General features: G+C 35.7%; 1 protein-coding gene across 1 annotated transcript in view; it reads right to left on the bottom strand.

The window, feature by feature from the left end:
• Positions 1-1,987: 1,987 nt before the first annotated feature.
• Positions 1,988-15,957, bottom strand: part of LOC140152073 (myoferlin-like) — a 177,085-nt gene continuing 163,115 nt past the window's right edge. The window contains 1 exon segment of the mRNA XM_072174374.1: positions 1,988-4,359. Coding sequence (XP_072030475.1) covers positions 4,176-4,359 — 184 coding nt within the window. The 3' untranslated portion in view covers positions 1,988-4,175.

Genomic DNA, 15,957 nt, shown 5'->3' with positions numbered 1-15,957 from the left:
GTGAGCATAATATAGTACCCCCCTACCTGACCCATGCTGTTGCATGCACAACTTACTTGTCATTATGTATCTATGTGTCAATGATATTTCTCCTCATTATCTTTCTGATGTTATTGTTTAATACAGTATGCGTAAAAGTCATTATACTCTCAGATCCCACGTTGATCACACCCGGCTCCATGTTCCAAAACTGGCAGCTTATTTGATGACAATTCATTTTGAGTTGCAGGGCCACATTTGTGGAACACTCCACATTTGGGTATATTGTCATCAGGGAAGCACCTTCATTCAATGTCTTAAAAAATGGTTAACTTGATTTTTTACATTATATTACCTTTACTTGTTCCTTTTTTTTTTGTTGTATTGTATTTAATGCTATGTTTTCATCGTGTTCAAGTTTTGTACATTAATTAGTAAGGTACTTAGATCTGTAAATAATTATACAACCATCTTTCTGAAACTATCCATCAATTCTTTAAATAGGACACACATACAACCATCTTTCAGAAACTATCCATCAATTCTTTAAATAGGACACACATACAACCATCTTTCTGAAACTATCCATCAATACTTTAAATAGGACACACATACAACCATCTTTCTGAAACTATCCATCAATTCTTTAAATAGGACACACATACAACCATCTTTCTGAAACTATCCATCAATTCTTTAAATAGGACACACATACAACCATCTTTCTGAAACTATCCATCAATTCTTTAAATAGGACACACATACAACCATCTTTCTGAAACTATCCATCAATTCTTTAAATAGGACACACATACAGCCATCTTTCTGAAACTATCCATCAATTCTTTAAATAGGACACACATACAACCATCTTTCTGAAACTATCCATCAATTCTTTAAATAGGACACACATACAACCATCTTTCTGAAACTATCCATCAATTCTTTAAATAGGACACACATACACCCATCTTTCTGAAACTATCCATCAATTCATTAAATGGGACACACATACAACAATCTTTCTGAAACTATCTATTGAATGCAGTCTCACACCAGTCCTAGAAAAAAAAAATTTCCAGGAAGATAAGACAATGTTAATCCCACAGAGGAAGTGCAATGTTCCCACAAAGAAACTTGTCCAAACATGTGTACACGGCTCCTATCAGGGCAAGAAACATTATCCCCATGCAGACTCTTCCCTCATATCCCACAAGTATGGTTGTTTCAATGTAAGCCTATGAGATATGGACATGTTACCAGCTCATGGTATGCTTGAAGATGAAGATCAGGAAACAAAGTCACAATCACAAGCTTGTGTAACAAATTGTCCTCATACATCAAGCAGGCACTACTCCACCACATTGACATTTCAAGCCTAACACATTAATGTTTTACCTTGTCAAGACATTGCAACCATGACTATGGCACACAACAACCCAATTCTTTCCCTTGATAAAGAATCATTTCAGGTAACTCCATAATTTCTCCCACTTTTATATGTTTTTTTTTGGGGGGGGAGGGGTCTGAGGGGAAAATTTGTTTTTTAGACAAGGTAATTGAATAAGGTTATTCGCTACTTGCACGGTTCCGCCATTATGTACTATGTGCAAGGAGAGCCTCAAACTGACATCACATGAAAGGAATAATTACATAACTTTACACACAATGTAATATTACTGGTTTGGTTCATTCATGTGTGCTGCCAGTTCAAGGCTATCCTCGCACATTGTGCATAATGGCGGAACCGTGCAAGTAGTGAAAATTTTGATATTATAGTGTACGGCTAATTTGATTCTACATGTAAGAACACATTTTTTTTTAAATTTCCATCAAAAAACTAAAATGTGCAAACTTCTAAATCTGGTAAAATTAATAAGACAAAAAATACACCTACAAAATACATATTGTATATTAAATAATATTTTACAATTTACCATGCTCAAGTGTACCAAAAACATTACTTATATACATAATCAACAGAAATAACACAAAATGATGCAATTGATGATGTGATTACTAGGTTTATTTCATCAATACATAGTCCATCTTATTGTTAGCAACATGTTAATAATAATTATCATTGCAACCACGGTCTCTACCAATTTCTTTGTTCACTCTCTGTTTGTATAATAGGCACTAAGGGTTCTTGAAATTCATTAATTTGACTCTTTACATTTTCAATCCTTTTTGGTTCTTACAAGAACAAGGGATCACCATGATCACTGACAGTGAAAACTTTTGAAGTATTTATGTTTTCAAAAATAAGTTACAGAACAATTTCATTATTCTATCAAATCCTAAAATGATAATTATTTTATTGTAGATACCAGTATATTCCTGATAATATTTAAATAAAATGTATACTGCATTTGTTTCATATCCAACAACTACACATATCGCTACAAAATTTAGTTTAATGTGCATAATAAAATGCATTATAGACTACATAATTTAAATGTTTTTAGTTACTTCTATGTTAATTACTGTTCTTTTACAAAAATAGATAAACATCCAGAATTAGCTTGCATGTAATTATTTCTCCAAAATGTCACTTGCATGATTACAGGTACCTTTTTTACTGAGCTTGCTACATAAACGCAGAAAGAAAGTTGGCTAGCAGGCATGGCAGGTGAGTTTCACCTACCATACTGGCCAAAAGGCCGCTTTCAGGTTTCATACTTTCCTGCGGCTTGCCGCTTTGCTGCTCTGACAACGATTTTGCTTCACTGCGCAGTCGCACCAGAAACACCAGCGGTGACGAGCGATATACCGATCACTCCACCGCTTTGCACAAATTGCAGCATCGCTATGAGTTGAATTCAAGTGAACTTGGGATTGGCGCTGCTCTGACGTATGAGAACGGGAAATTTTTCGCGATGCTGAGCGGCAACATTGGCTTTCATATTCATGCCGCTACGCTTACAGAAAACAAGTAAGCAGCATGATGAAGCATCACACCACTCAGCAGCAAAGAAGTATGAAACCAGCATTAATCAATAGCCATCAGAAAAATGCCTTGTAGATTTTGATTTCACTGGCCATCAACATGTTGAAGTTGACTATATTTGGGGCACATCTTTAAAACATCAAGTAATGTACCACGCAATTTTATATGTTTACACTTTTATATGTTGAGAACAGTAAACGAGTCATGTGGGAAAGTCTTAATGTCTGTTTCTCAAAATAATTTGCCCATTACAAATCCCAAATCGTATGAACCAACAATCACCGCCTACACCAAATGCAATTCTATTCAATTCAACCATTCAAATAATCTGGTTGTCATTTACAAAAAAAATGTTTTTCACAAAATATTCCCCAACATTTGTTTTGGCATTTCTAATTTTTAATATACTCTGAACTGGCAAAGTTGACAATTTTAAATGTTGTAGTGGTTAGTCTGTTGACCTGTGCCTAGGAATAAACACCTGTATTAGCAATATATGGAATTCAATCATATATAAATTGAATTTGTCTTATCATATTTTTATGATATATTTATCATCAATTAGAACTTCATAATATCAACCTTTTAAGGACCTGCACATACACAAAGGCCTACATAAAGCAGCTGGTCATTTTTATGATTGAATCTATTCTTCTCAGCTGGTTTAAATATAAGGCACACTTACTACAGAACACTGACAGATATCAACTCAATGGTAAGTATTTTAACATTCACCTATGCCCTCAAAAATGTTCCTCTCAATTTGTTTGGCTTACTCCTACATTTTGGAAACAGCCAAAATCCTTCATTGGTCTGTTTACTTTTTGATCCGATTCAGGGCCACTTCATAGAGGATAACATCCTGTCAATTCAAACATTTCATATCTGTCATATCTGTTATAGTATTTTCCATATCCATGTTAATCAAAAACAGAATTTAATAATTTCCCCTTCTACAAATAATTCAAAACATGAATAGGCCTAGTAGTCATACTATACAAGCTACAACATTTCATTGTGGAGAAAACTTCCCACTTCATTCAACCTATCAATGCGATGGTTTCTTCTCTGTTTTACATACATCTGTCAGGAAAAGATTATGCTGGTAACCATGGTAACACTAAATAAATGATTTTTTCCTCCATATTTGTCATCTTCTTGTTACCATATTGTTGCATAAAGTTAAGTATCTTACGGGTGAAAAAAATAAACATAATACAAAAGTACATATTTGGTGCTAATCTATTTAAAAACTTCCAAAGATCTTTTTGGTGATTTCTCCTGGGACACTGTAGAGCAGTAGAACAATGAATGCGATGAGGAGGAGAAGGAGGAGGAAGCCGATGATGTACCACTTGTAGTTGTTCCAGATGATATATTTCAAGGTCTTCCACGGTGATGTGAACCACAAGAAGGAGGTTTCTGGTCGGCTGCAAAGAACAAACACAAAAATGGGAAATTTATGAAGATTGAGCATCCATGAAACAATGCAACACTAATGGCACATGAAGTAATTATAATACACTTGGCAGAAATTGGTCCAAATCTTGGAAAAACTAGCTATGATTATGGCAATTAACTAAAAATAAATAAATAATCAATTAAAAGCTATTATTAGTATATTAAGCATGAATGAAAAATGGTTGGCAGTTGGAAAACATAAAATGGAAATGAAATACATTGAGATTCAAAGGCCATGGTCTGGGTTGTCAATGAGCAACTGCGACTCTGTAATGCATTGCTCTTTTGAGATGTGAAGATGACCAGTTACAATGGTATTCGTTCCATTAGCCAGATAATTAACAAGGGGTACAGAGCTGGGATTTGAACTAATGACCTTTAACCATCACCAGGTAGAGTCACGCACTGTGTCATACCTGTCTGTTGTTGGAAATTCCTTTGAAATTATTATTTTTTTGAAGGTTTAAATTTTCACTTTTATCGCATTTCTTTTGTTTCATGTTGTAAATACATGAATCCTTTGTACATTAATATCTGTTGAAGAATTTCTGAATGATCAATATATTTTCACATCACACTTGTAACACATTCCACAGAAACACATAAAACGATCATCTTCCTGAAAATATCCATACAATTTGGGTGATCCGGTAGATGTGTGTGAGAGTGTGTGTATACGGTTGATGCGTGCCTATGATATGTCAGTCAAAACTGTTTACTTGTAATTTGAATAACAAGAACGGGAAAGACATGTCAAACATGTGAGTAGCTCAAGCATGGGAGTTGATTAAGGAATAACACGGAATAGAATTAGAGGGAGGGAGAGGGAACCACGATGAGCATGCTGCCTGGGCTGGCTGCCTGGCTCTATGCCTGTTTGTTCACCCTGTGTCCCTGCATGCAGGTATGCCCCTGGATTGAACGATTGAACCCCACTCTCTGCCAACTTACATGCTTAGCCCCCAAGTGTCAGTAGCTATAACCATCTATATATTGTCATTGTCCATTTAACAGAATGTACTACAGAAAGAGACATGCCTTCACCATAAAAGACTTCAGAGAGAAAGAGGTAGAAGGTTAAAACACACCACCATGCATTTTTCAAAATTTTCTTCACACATGCCATTTGTGGTTAGAAAGGTAAGGATTTACTTACCACTCTTTATTCTAGCTTGAAGTTCATAAAAACATTGACATCCCTGTCCCTGCCTGCATTGCCTCCTTTCTTCCTTTCTCTTCTTTGGCTTATTTCCCTCATTCTCTTCCTTCTCTTTTTGCTGAGTGCGCAGTCCTTGAGAATTTGGGGATGAAACCTCCCATTTCCATCACTCATACTTTGCCAATCATGATCTTGGTCCAGTAAGAACAGCTGTAGGTGCAGGTGGTGTTGGATTATCCATCACCAAAATGTCGGTTAAGTTTACAATTGGTGGTGTCAGTTCCTCAACCGGGGCAAACGGGTGAAGATGAGTTCAGATCTTCTACCGCCTGATCTAGAACTAGACTATGCTAAGGTTTGTAGTACTATGTTATGTTCCTATAGTAATTTTACTGTATATAGCATCCAGCTTGTTGCATTTATGGACAGCGTTATCAGGTAGTCCGCGAGAGGTTGTCTCATTCTTTTCTTTGACGATTATTGGCATTATAAAGTGAACAAAACACCATTGTGCAAAGACTAATAGCAAAGTGCACTTAAAAAAACCCAGTGCCTCCCATTACCATGAAAGACGATATTAAAGAATCAAGTGCGGAAAAATGTGCCTTATAATATTATAATCAAAAACCCATCAACCATGGAAACTGAAATAGTTAGAGCCTAAATATTAATATCTTTAAAAAATTCAGTCAATTTTCCAACAAAGAGAGCAACATTTTCTTTCCATTGCTCTTATCTCAAGACTAATTTATGACTTCCCTCATATTCGTGGTTTAGAAATATAGGCCTACAGGATAGGACATGTTGCCAGCTCATGGCATGGCTACAAACTTTTACAGCCTAAAGGTGAGGTTCCAGGAAACAGGCATGGGTTTGGTGTTTCCCCAGCCATCAAGCAGGTACTACACTACATTAATGTGTAAAGCCTATCACATTAACAATGTTTACCCTGTCTCACTTAAGTTACTCTGAAGCTGCAAAGTAAAGCAATCCATTCTATTGAGCACTGACATTGGACTTTTTCCAACAAAGCTGCAGGAATGGTGAACTTTTCACATTTGAATCGATGTTGGCTCCCTACATACATGTATAAGCTTAAGCTGGCTACAAGAAGCCAAAAAACAGTAAACCAACAAACAAAGAGTACACTCAAAAGACACTTCATTCCCTTTTCACCTCTTTGAGTAAAGCAACTCTAAAACAGTGCTTGTAAAACCAGTTAAAACAGATACTTTGTTACCTGAATTTTGATGCTTCTTCGGTTACTCATATAGCATCAATACCTTTGAAATAAGTTGTTTATCATTAGACAGACAAACAAACAATATGCAGTAATCACACCACCCTGCGGACCCTATCATTTAACTAGATTTGTGTGATGTACACATTCTACTTGTGCACAGCTCAGTTGAAACTACTAACATTGCATTGCATTACAATTAGGAGTAACTATTTAATGAAGGCACATACAAATGACAATTGTTTCTGAAATACTGATGCTGCAATTAAAACAAAATCAATGTAAAAATACAGGAAACAAACATGTGCTTGTGACTAGTTATACTTAAAATATCCGTAGAATTCAGCACTCTGTTTTACCAATTGTAGATAAATGGGCAAAAAGCAGATTACCTTACACAAGGCATAACCTTGACTCAGCAATGAACTGGTTTTTCACAGCTGAAGCTCAGCGAGAATGAGCCAAGTAAAAAAGAGGCCAACATTCAACTTGAGCTCTGCGCAATCTGAGAGTTAAAAGTTGGGGAGTTAATTAATGTGGATGGTACCTTTTTGAAGGGCACATGAAGTGATTAATTTTACATTCTTTGCTATCTTTGCTTTTCTTCATCTAACCCTTCTTCGGGACTTGTGATGATCAGCTTCAAGCAATAATTTTATGTATTTAAAAACAACCCAAATGAACATGATAGCATCTGGTTCAATTTATGCTAGACACATTTCAAAGTTTATTTTCAATTTCCCACACTTGTTCCCTTATCACTCTTCCTGAAATGTCATCAATATCTGTATTTTCGACCAAAAGTAATTTAATTTCACAAATGAGTCACTTTCGTTCACAATAAAACCTCTTCACTAAAAATATCAAAACTTCAAGATTATCTGACAATCTTGCCTCTATGAATGAAACTCAACAAATTATTCTGCTCAAGTTACTCTGCACCATATAAACAGCATATCGGGATGACTATCATCAAAGTACAAAAACACAATATAGTCAGTAATTAAATTGATTTAAAAGATTGTTTCTAGAAAATATTAATACAAAAAAAACCCAAGTTGTATAAATCCCAGGTACATATCTGCCAGTTGAACTTAACTTGATTAAACATTTGAAAATATTCTGCACTTGATATCTAATTTGCTTCGGTTAATTTAATCTTTTGAACCTTTTTACATATTGCAATGAACCTTTTTTATTTTCACATGAGAGTTATCGCTGTTCAGTTTTCTCTTTGCTTTGTTTTCTTCAAGACAAATCTAAAAGGTAAACATTTATCATGTAAGCTTAATAAATGACAATAGCAACAACATTGACAACAACAAAAATGTCTTTCTTGAAGTACATTCTAATTGTTTTGGTCTTTTTATCTTGCAAAGCGCCTAGACACACCTATGCATTGGGGCTATATAAATGTTGTGTTATTATTACTATTATTATTACTTCAAAATACTAGTGTGACTTGTAAGTGTTGTGTCCAAGAGGAAACTGATGGCAGAGAGGACCAGCTGTTGTAGACAGCTGTTAGCATCTTCAATATCCTCTCCTCATTTTCTCATCCAAAGAACCGCTATCACCTAACCTATCACAACATGTGTAAACGAAACTCACTGATAGAGGCCATAGATCCAAGATCTTCACTGAGGCCTACTGGGTTTAGCCACATAGAAATCAACAACAGTGAACAACTGACAAGAGACTGGAATCTCTAGCCTATATTTCACAAAGGTACAGGTATCAGTGTTTGCATGCTGGTCTACCTTTCATGATTAAACCACTGATGAAATGCTAGGCATGTTTGTACCTGGGTCCTCTTTCCTTACACATTCATCACATTTGCGAAACCAACCTAAATTATCTACTCAGCTGTGATGTGGTATAGTCTATGTATCAACCTCAAGTCACCGGCACTAGCTTTGAAGTTCAGCATATTCTGCGTTCATGTCCATTACTTCGGGTGCGTATACATACTTTTACGCGTGCGATCAACATGCCGCATATGTACACGCAAGAAAACACGCTAAGCCAACGCAGCACATGGCTGAACTTCAAAGCTAGTACCAGTGACTCAAGGTAGATATATAGACTATATAGTGCAGTTGTTTCCTCTTTAGCTCTTTGCCCCTGATGAGAAAGTATGTGAATATTGCAGAGTGAGAACTGGGGGGTACAACAAATTCCAACAACAGTTCACAATCACATCTCATCTGAACTTGTCAACTTTTACCTGTGTACAGACCTTTTTTAAAAAAGTGATAGGGCTGCACGCATCGGGCTGGTTTACTTTTCGCAAGGTCTTTACATACCATGCTGTGTTGAGGGAAGGGGAGGGGGCAAAAAAAAACAAACTTGCCGCCGTGAAACGTTGGTACGTGCTGAAGAGCATACCATCAATTATCACAACCAGATCACATTGAAAGAGATACCCGCAAGACCATCAACATGAACGACTTGTTTTGTGGGTGTGTCATTTCTATAACGTGTAACTATTTTAGAGGAAAGGGCATGTAAAATGCTTGATTTTTACCTTTAAAAATAGTTTTGTTCATTGTTTTGGAAAGCTTCAGATTGCATTTGGTGTTAATTTATTTCACAATTTGAAACCTTTTTTGCAATTATTTGAACATTATTTTGTACTCAGAAAATGTGGAATGGTGTGCACCTTGTTTTGACAAATCAAATACACTTTTTTGCCTAGCATTAATGACAGTATTGGCAATATACATGGTATAAGGGTAGCAGTCAACTCTCTATCTTGAGCTCCACTAGTTTAAAAAAAAATGGTTTTTACCACATGTTGACACCAACAGACCAAACTAATGAATGTTATGAAAAATCAACTATATCAAAATATAACTTTTGAGGTAAAAAATCCTATTTTTCCCAGATGTCACAAGCCACCCCCAAAAACCACACACCCTGCTCTTTCTGTAACTGATCTTTAGCAAGCCGCCTGCAGGTAAAAGTATGTGTGAAAGCTTTAATCAGCAATGCAAACTCATCCCATGCAGACCAGCAAGAACCAAACATGACAGGCAGGTTTCTAAAGCTGTCATGTAAGCAAGACAACAATCACTCAAATCACAGCGCTTACGGTGATACTCACCCAGTTCACATCTTGTGCAAAGGTTTTCTTGCATTTTTCCCACTTTTTGCATATTTTTCATGCAAAGAAGATTTTTAATCATTATGCACATCTTAAAGGAAATGCCCCCACATTTTTACATCAAAAGTAAAATTTTTTTAAAAGATTTCAATTGGACTTGCTGCTGGAAATGGGTCTTTTTTAGTCACACCTAAAGTCTATATTTTGACCAATCTCTCACTCTATGCAAATGTATGCAATCTTTTTAGCTTTGCTTAAAGCCTCATTTGTAGAACAAACATAAGAGAATTCTCACAATACAATACTGAATTTCAAGAAACCTAACATCACTTTGATGGCATTTTGGTTGGCATCACCTTAAGCGACCAATCGAGTGAAACATGTAACAAGCGGTGCAAAGATGTCACTACGGGGTCTGATTGGCAACTGCTATCTTCATCCGTGATCCCTCCTGTTGTTGGACATGCAAGTCTGTAACTGCGCTGACTTGATGCCAAATGAGAAACGTCAGCTGATGAATACAAACCTCAAATTGGTCTGCAGATATGGGGCAATACTTGGGCAAAATATTTCTGGTGTTCACTTTCTGCGCTGGGATATATGGGGATAAGACCAGGTGAAATGTGATCTTTCAGGTCTTGCTGTTTCACACCGGTCTATTGATGGAAACAAATTGAATAGACTGGTGCGAAAGATGATCAAGTATCTATTTTTTAAATAATTTTTTGCGTTCACAATCAGGGTCAATCATAAAATTGATTTTATTTTTGGACATTTAGCAGTGACAGTTTTTCACAACAAATCTGAAGATTGCACTCACTTGGTTACAAGGTTTTCAAGCTATTGTTGAGATTGTGTACAGGTACCCAGCAAACACAAAAGGATTGATAGAAAATGTTTAACTATCAGGTTATATAAAGGGTAAAAAAATGTTTTAATAACATTCCAAAACATGGATAATGTTATGTAATTGATAACAAACTATCTTGCAAAAATGTTTGCCAAAATATTTTACAATAATGTTTTAATGTTTTTGTGGTGTTTTTTCATATAAAATGTTTCAAAATATTTTCATGGCCATTTAAATTTGACTACAACCAAAACATGTTTATGCACTTGAAAACATTTTTGTGGTTACTAGGTAAGATTTAGCTTAATCTGTTTATATTCATTTTACTCTGCGGAATGATGTGGAATTCATAGGAAGCACTTTGAATACACCTGTAGATGTACCTGTTTATAGAAACGGTATACTGTACCATCCGTTTAGAACAAAAGGTCATTCTTACATAAAACAAATATGCTATTTCCTCAAGGCTACACAAAAGAATGTGTTAAAACAATGGTGATATCATACCTTCTCCCCCACACTGCAACCCCCTCCTCACACCTGTCATAAATTTGGGAGCAAACCCTTTGATTTCCACTCAGCTCAGGGCACTGTAAATTCCTTACTCCCAAATGCTGTCACAAACTTGATGTCCTTCATGCATATCAATATTGGCTTGGGAAGGGAGTAGTTGTAAATCTCTATCATTCTTAACCACCTTTGTCAATTTCCCCCCATTTTTCAAATCTCTTGTGGCCTTGTTTATAAAAAACACTTTTATAAAGATGTCCCCTCAATTTGCAAGGGATTCACTTAAGCAGCAAAATGATTTCTAAAACTTTAGAAAATGTCTTAAGTTTCTCCTTAATCGTGTTAATAAAAGCATTTACTTGGTCACCTCTGCAGGCCATCATGCTTACAGCCACATGAAGAATATGCGAGGCTCCACACAATCTTTCACAAAAATATATAGCTAAACTTGGTATGGGGACATGTGAAGCCCTGAATATGTGAAAATAAAGATGATTGTTGTTGTGAATGTAGCATACATCTTTAAAAAGTAGGCAGAATAGAGTGTCAGTGCAAAATATGGACATTTAAATATTTTGTTATATACTTGCTGAACTTAAAGGCAAACCTTTATTTAATCAAGGGAAGTCTGTCCCTAAGTCAGGTATCTATATGAATGCATTCCCAATATTCCATGAAAAGATAAAGACATGAAGCTGCTAGACCCTCAATACTTTATCAAGCCAGTAGGCCTATATAGTTTGACTTTATCAAGCCAGTAGGCCTATATAGTTTGACTTTATCAAGCCAGTAGGCCTATATAGTTTGACTTTATCAAGCCAGTAGGCCTATATAGTTTGACTTTATCAAGCCAGTAGGCCTATATAGTTTGACTTTATCAAGCCAGTAGGCCTATATATAGTTTGACTTTATCAAGCCAGTAGGCCTATATAGTTTGACTTTATCAAGCCAGTAGGCCTATATAGTTTGACTTTATCAAGCCAGTAGGCCTATATAGTTTGACTTTATCAAGCCAGTAGGCCTATATAGTTTGACTTTATCAAGCCAGTAGGCCTATATAGTTTGACTTTATCAAGCCAGTAGGCCTATATAGTTTGACTTTATCAAGCCAGTAGGCCTATATAGTTTGACTTTATCAAGCCAGTAGGCCTATATAGTTTGACTTTATCAAGCCAGTAGGCCTATATAGTTTGACGTTTCACTTGGGATTTTTCTATTCACTTGAGCGGAAAATGGCAGCAGACAAGAGAAAGGCAAGTTTTGCAACATTGTTAAAATGGGAAAATACATGCAATAACGTCACCTTACTGTTTCTTTGTTTCTCTAGCTTTAATATATATGTTGGTGGTTTTTCATTAAGGCTTAGCCATAGCTGGAAATTTAATGGCCGGATGGGTTGGTAGAAATGGCACAATGGATAATTACATCTAAAATCAAATCAAAAATGAAAATCCTGAAAATATGGGTCACTCTCCAACTTTTTATGCATTCAGTTCAGTGTGGCATATGTATTTCATTATTAGTATTACTATTATAGCTTGATAAATTAATCCCTATGTCACTTTGAGATATGAATCAGTATATTTGCTCAATAATCAGTCATTGCCACATTTACTCGTTAAAATTATGTTTTTTCACCAAAGAAACTATCATTATGTGCGGCAACTTACAGAAATAGGACTGTTTTTCATCAAAGAAACTATCAAATGTGCGGCAAAATGTTTGGGGTTTAGGCCGACATATTGATACAGGTATTTAGTTTAATTTGCAGAAGAAATCCGAATTATACCAGGCCTACCATGCCTACACAACACCATAGCACCACTCTAAACAAAGTTTGTTTACTATTTGTTGTGTTGTTGTACTTTAAAAGTTCAATTCCATTACGTGACTGCCCTTGAACCCCATATGGATGTTATTCTTCAATAACAATATATTTTCTTGTTATTCTCATAATATATAGATTAATCTTAATCCTGACTTCTCTTGAGAGAACAGATCTCTGTCACAAGTTGTTTGCCTGCTATAACACAGACTTTCAACAAGCAATTGATTTACTTCGGAAATATCACAACTTATTTCACCCAGTAATGAAAATTGAGTCATTATTGTTCCTGTTTCAGCTTGTTTCATAATTGCTAACTTGTTAAATTTACACAAATTGTGATCAAATTCAAAAAGAACAAAATATAAAAATTTCCAGTTATTTTCCCTTACCTACTGAAACCAGTTTTCTGCTCTTTTGCAACCAAATGTTATACCAGAGAACCTTAAAATACAATTACAACCCTTTTCAGCAGGACATCTCTGTAGCCACCTTGCACAAAGAACATCCACCCTTGGACCAGGCATGAGAATAACCTTTTTGAAACTGCCTGAAAAAGCAAGTGAAGGCCCAAAACAGGCTGAAAAATATGATAAAAATTTGTAAATTTGGACAATAAAACTGCCTGTATTCAGGCAAAAGCATGCAAATTCTCATGCCTATTGGACCTACCCAAACCCTGTGGCTTGAAAAAAATCCATTGAAGTACCCCAAATGAAGTACCCAAATCTATGAGTTTGCCTGCCTTTGAACCAGAAATATGTTTTTCTTGAGGTTGACAGAAAGCCATCTGCTGCTGCTTGAAGGTAATAATTGTGTTTTAGCCCTGAGCTAATCAATCCAGTTTTGGCTCTATCAATTTCACCTGTCATTGGAGGTAAGAGATCACATGAAGACACCCATTCAATAGATGTGAACCATGTCCGCCCACTCCCTAAATTACTCTTGTAATGTTGTGAACTCCCCTAAAGACTGAACATAAAGATTGTTGACGAGTCATTCAAATGCTAATGCACTTAGTTAAAATAATGTTCCCCTGCAACCCCCTTAAGGAATATTTTGTTATCCAAGATTTCACCCCTCCCCCACTTTCTATTATCACGAACATCAAAGCACTTTAAGTGAAATGTAAAGACTCTATGACATTAAAACACCCGTACAAAACCATCATGTCTCATGAAACATTAAGCAATTTGTTTTCCAAGTTTCAGCTGAAAACAAGCTGTATATAGTTGTCTGTTGTCCATTTTGATGGTTTCTGGTAACATTCACAGATTTTGCGTCTGTGTTGGACTGTTTTTAAAGTTTATTTTGCAAAATGAAAGTTGCACAATAATTCATTGCGACTTATGTGAATTGAACAGGAAAACATTAAGTTTTCATTATTTTTACTCTATTGGATACCTACATGTGTTCTGACTCTACAGCACTTACTGTGAACCTTATTCTAGGAATCAATTTTGTGTCCTACATATTGACATAAATTGGAAAATATAAATATGAGAGTATTTTCTGACACACACATTTCAAACAAATGAATAAATTGTTCCTCTCTGGATAAGACATTGCCCTAATTGCTTAGTGGCCAAATTTACACTGCTTTATTTATTGCTCTCTTTACCAAGAAATTATTGTGCTGCATTTAAGACAAATGTACACTAATAATAATACAAACAGGCATATTTTATCCCATGTTTATTAGCAAATTGGCACTTGCTCACAGTGCCATTCCTACCACCTGACCCATTTAGTATGACCCTCTTACCTTTTCAACGCTACCTTTTGACTTTTTAAACCCACATCTCACAAAAATGGAAACAAAACTACCCATAATCCCTGTATTCAAATTAATTCTACAATAAAAATGTTTATTACTATTTAGCACCGCACGATCAATAATAATTTTTAGATGCATAAAACAATGGAAACAAAAAATTCTATTATCTTCAATTTGAAAGGTGATCTAAAAATACCCATGGTGTGATACCATACAACACACAGTGTAAACTATCCTGCAAGTGACCCCTGAATTTCAAAAACGAAAACCAAGGTCTGTTTTTCGTCTCCAATCATAACCCCTATTGTTTCCTCCTCCTGCTTATTTATACATGCAGCTGGATACCCGAAATAGATCTTGTTGGAGTCTAGATGAAATTTCGGTGGATTTGGCCGGAGGTCACATTAATCTAGGTCATGACCTACTGACCTATATTATACATCAAACAACACATGAAGCCAGGACTTCATGCTTCATGCTCGGAACGTCATGCACTCATGTTCCGGAAAAGTTTGGAGTGGAAAAAACTGGATTATTTTCAGCACACTTTATATATTATGTCAAAAACAAGCAAAATGTTTTAAATAACTTGTAAACAATATGAAACTATGCAGGGGAGTTGCACTGTGAAACGAAATAAGCATTTAATGTCATCCAAGATTTTCCTTTAAATAAAATCGATGGAGCAGCACCAGTATGACTCAAGATCCTGCAGTCTTTCTACACAGGAAGCCAATTAGAGTGCGATGAGGTATAATGTCCATTTTGTTACAAAATTAGGACATCAATTTAACAGTAATTGGGTTGTACCTGTAGTATTATACAATGTAAGCAACTAGACATTTTGAGCAGAAATGATTTGATGTTTAATACATTGGTTTGTGTGTGTGTGTGTGCTGAAATATCCTTTCTTTGAGAACTAAAAGACACAAAAAACTATGAGATTTTGGTAAGTGGTAATGGCTTTAAGATTTGACAAGTGCCCCTCAGCTGTACTTAAGGCAATCTGACTATTAATAGCATTAGCACAGCTTGGGAAGAAAACCACCAGTCATACAGACTTAGGCCCTAGGATTGTAAAGGTCTTTGTTTAAGTTAAG

This window comes from Amphiura filiformis, chromosome 1, assembly GCF_039555335.1.
Source record: "Amphiura filiformis chromosome 1, Afil_fr2py, whole genome shotgun sequence".
Lineage (NCBI taxonomy): Eukaryota > Metazoa > Echinodermata > Ophiuroidea > Amphilepidida > Amphiuridae > Amphiura > Amphiura filiformis.
This window is presented reverse-complemented; position numbering and strand designations above follow the sequence as displayed.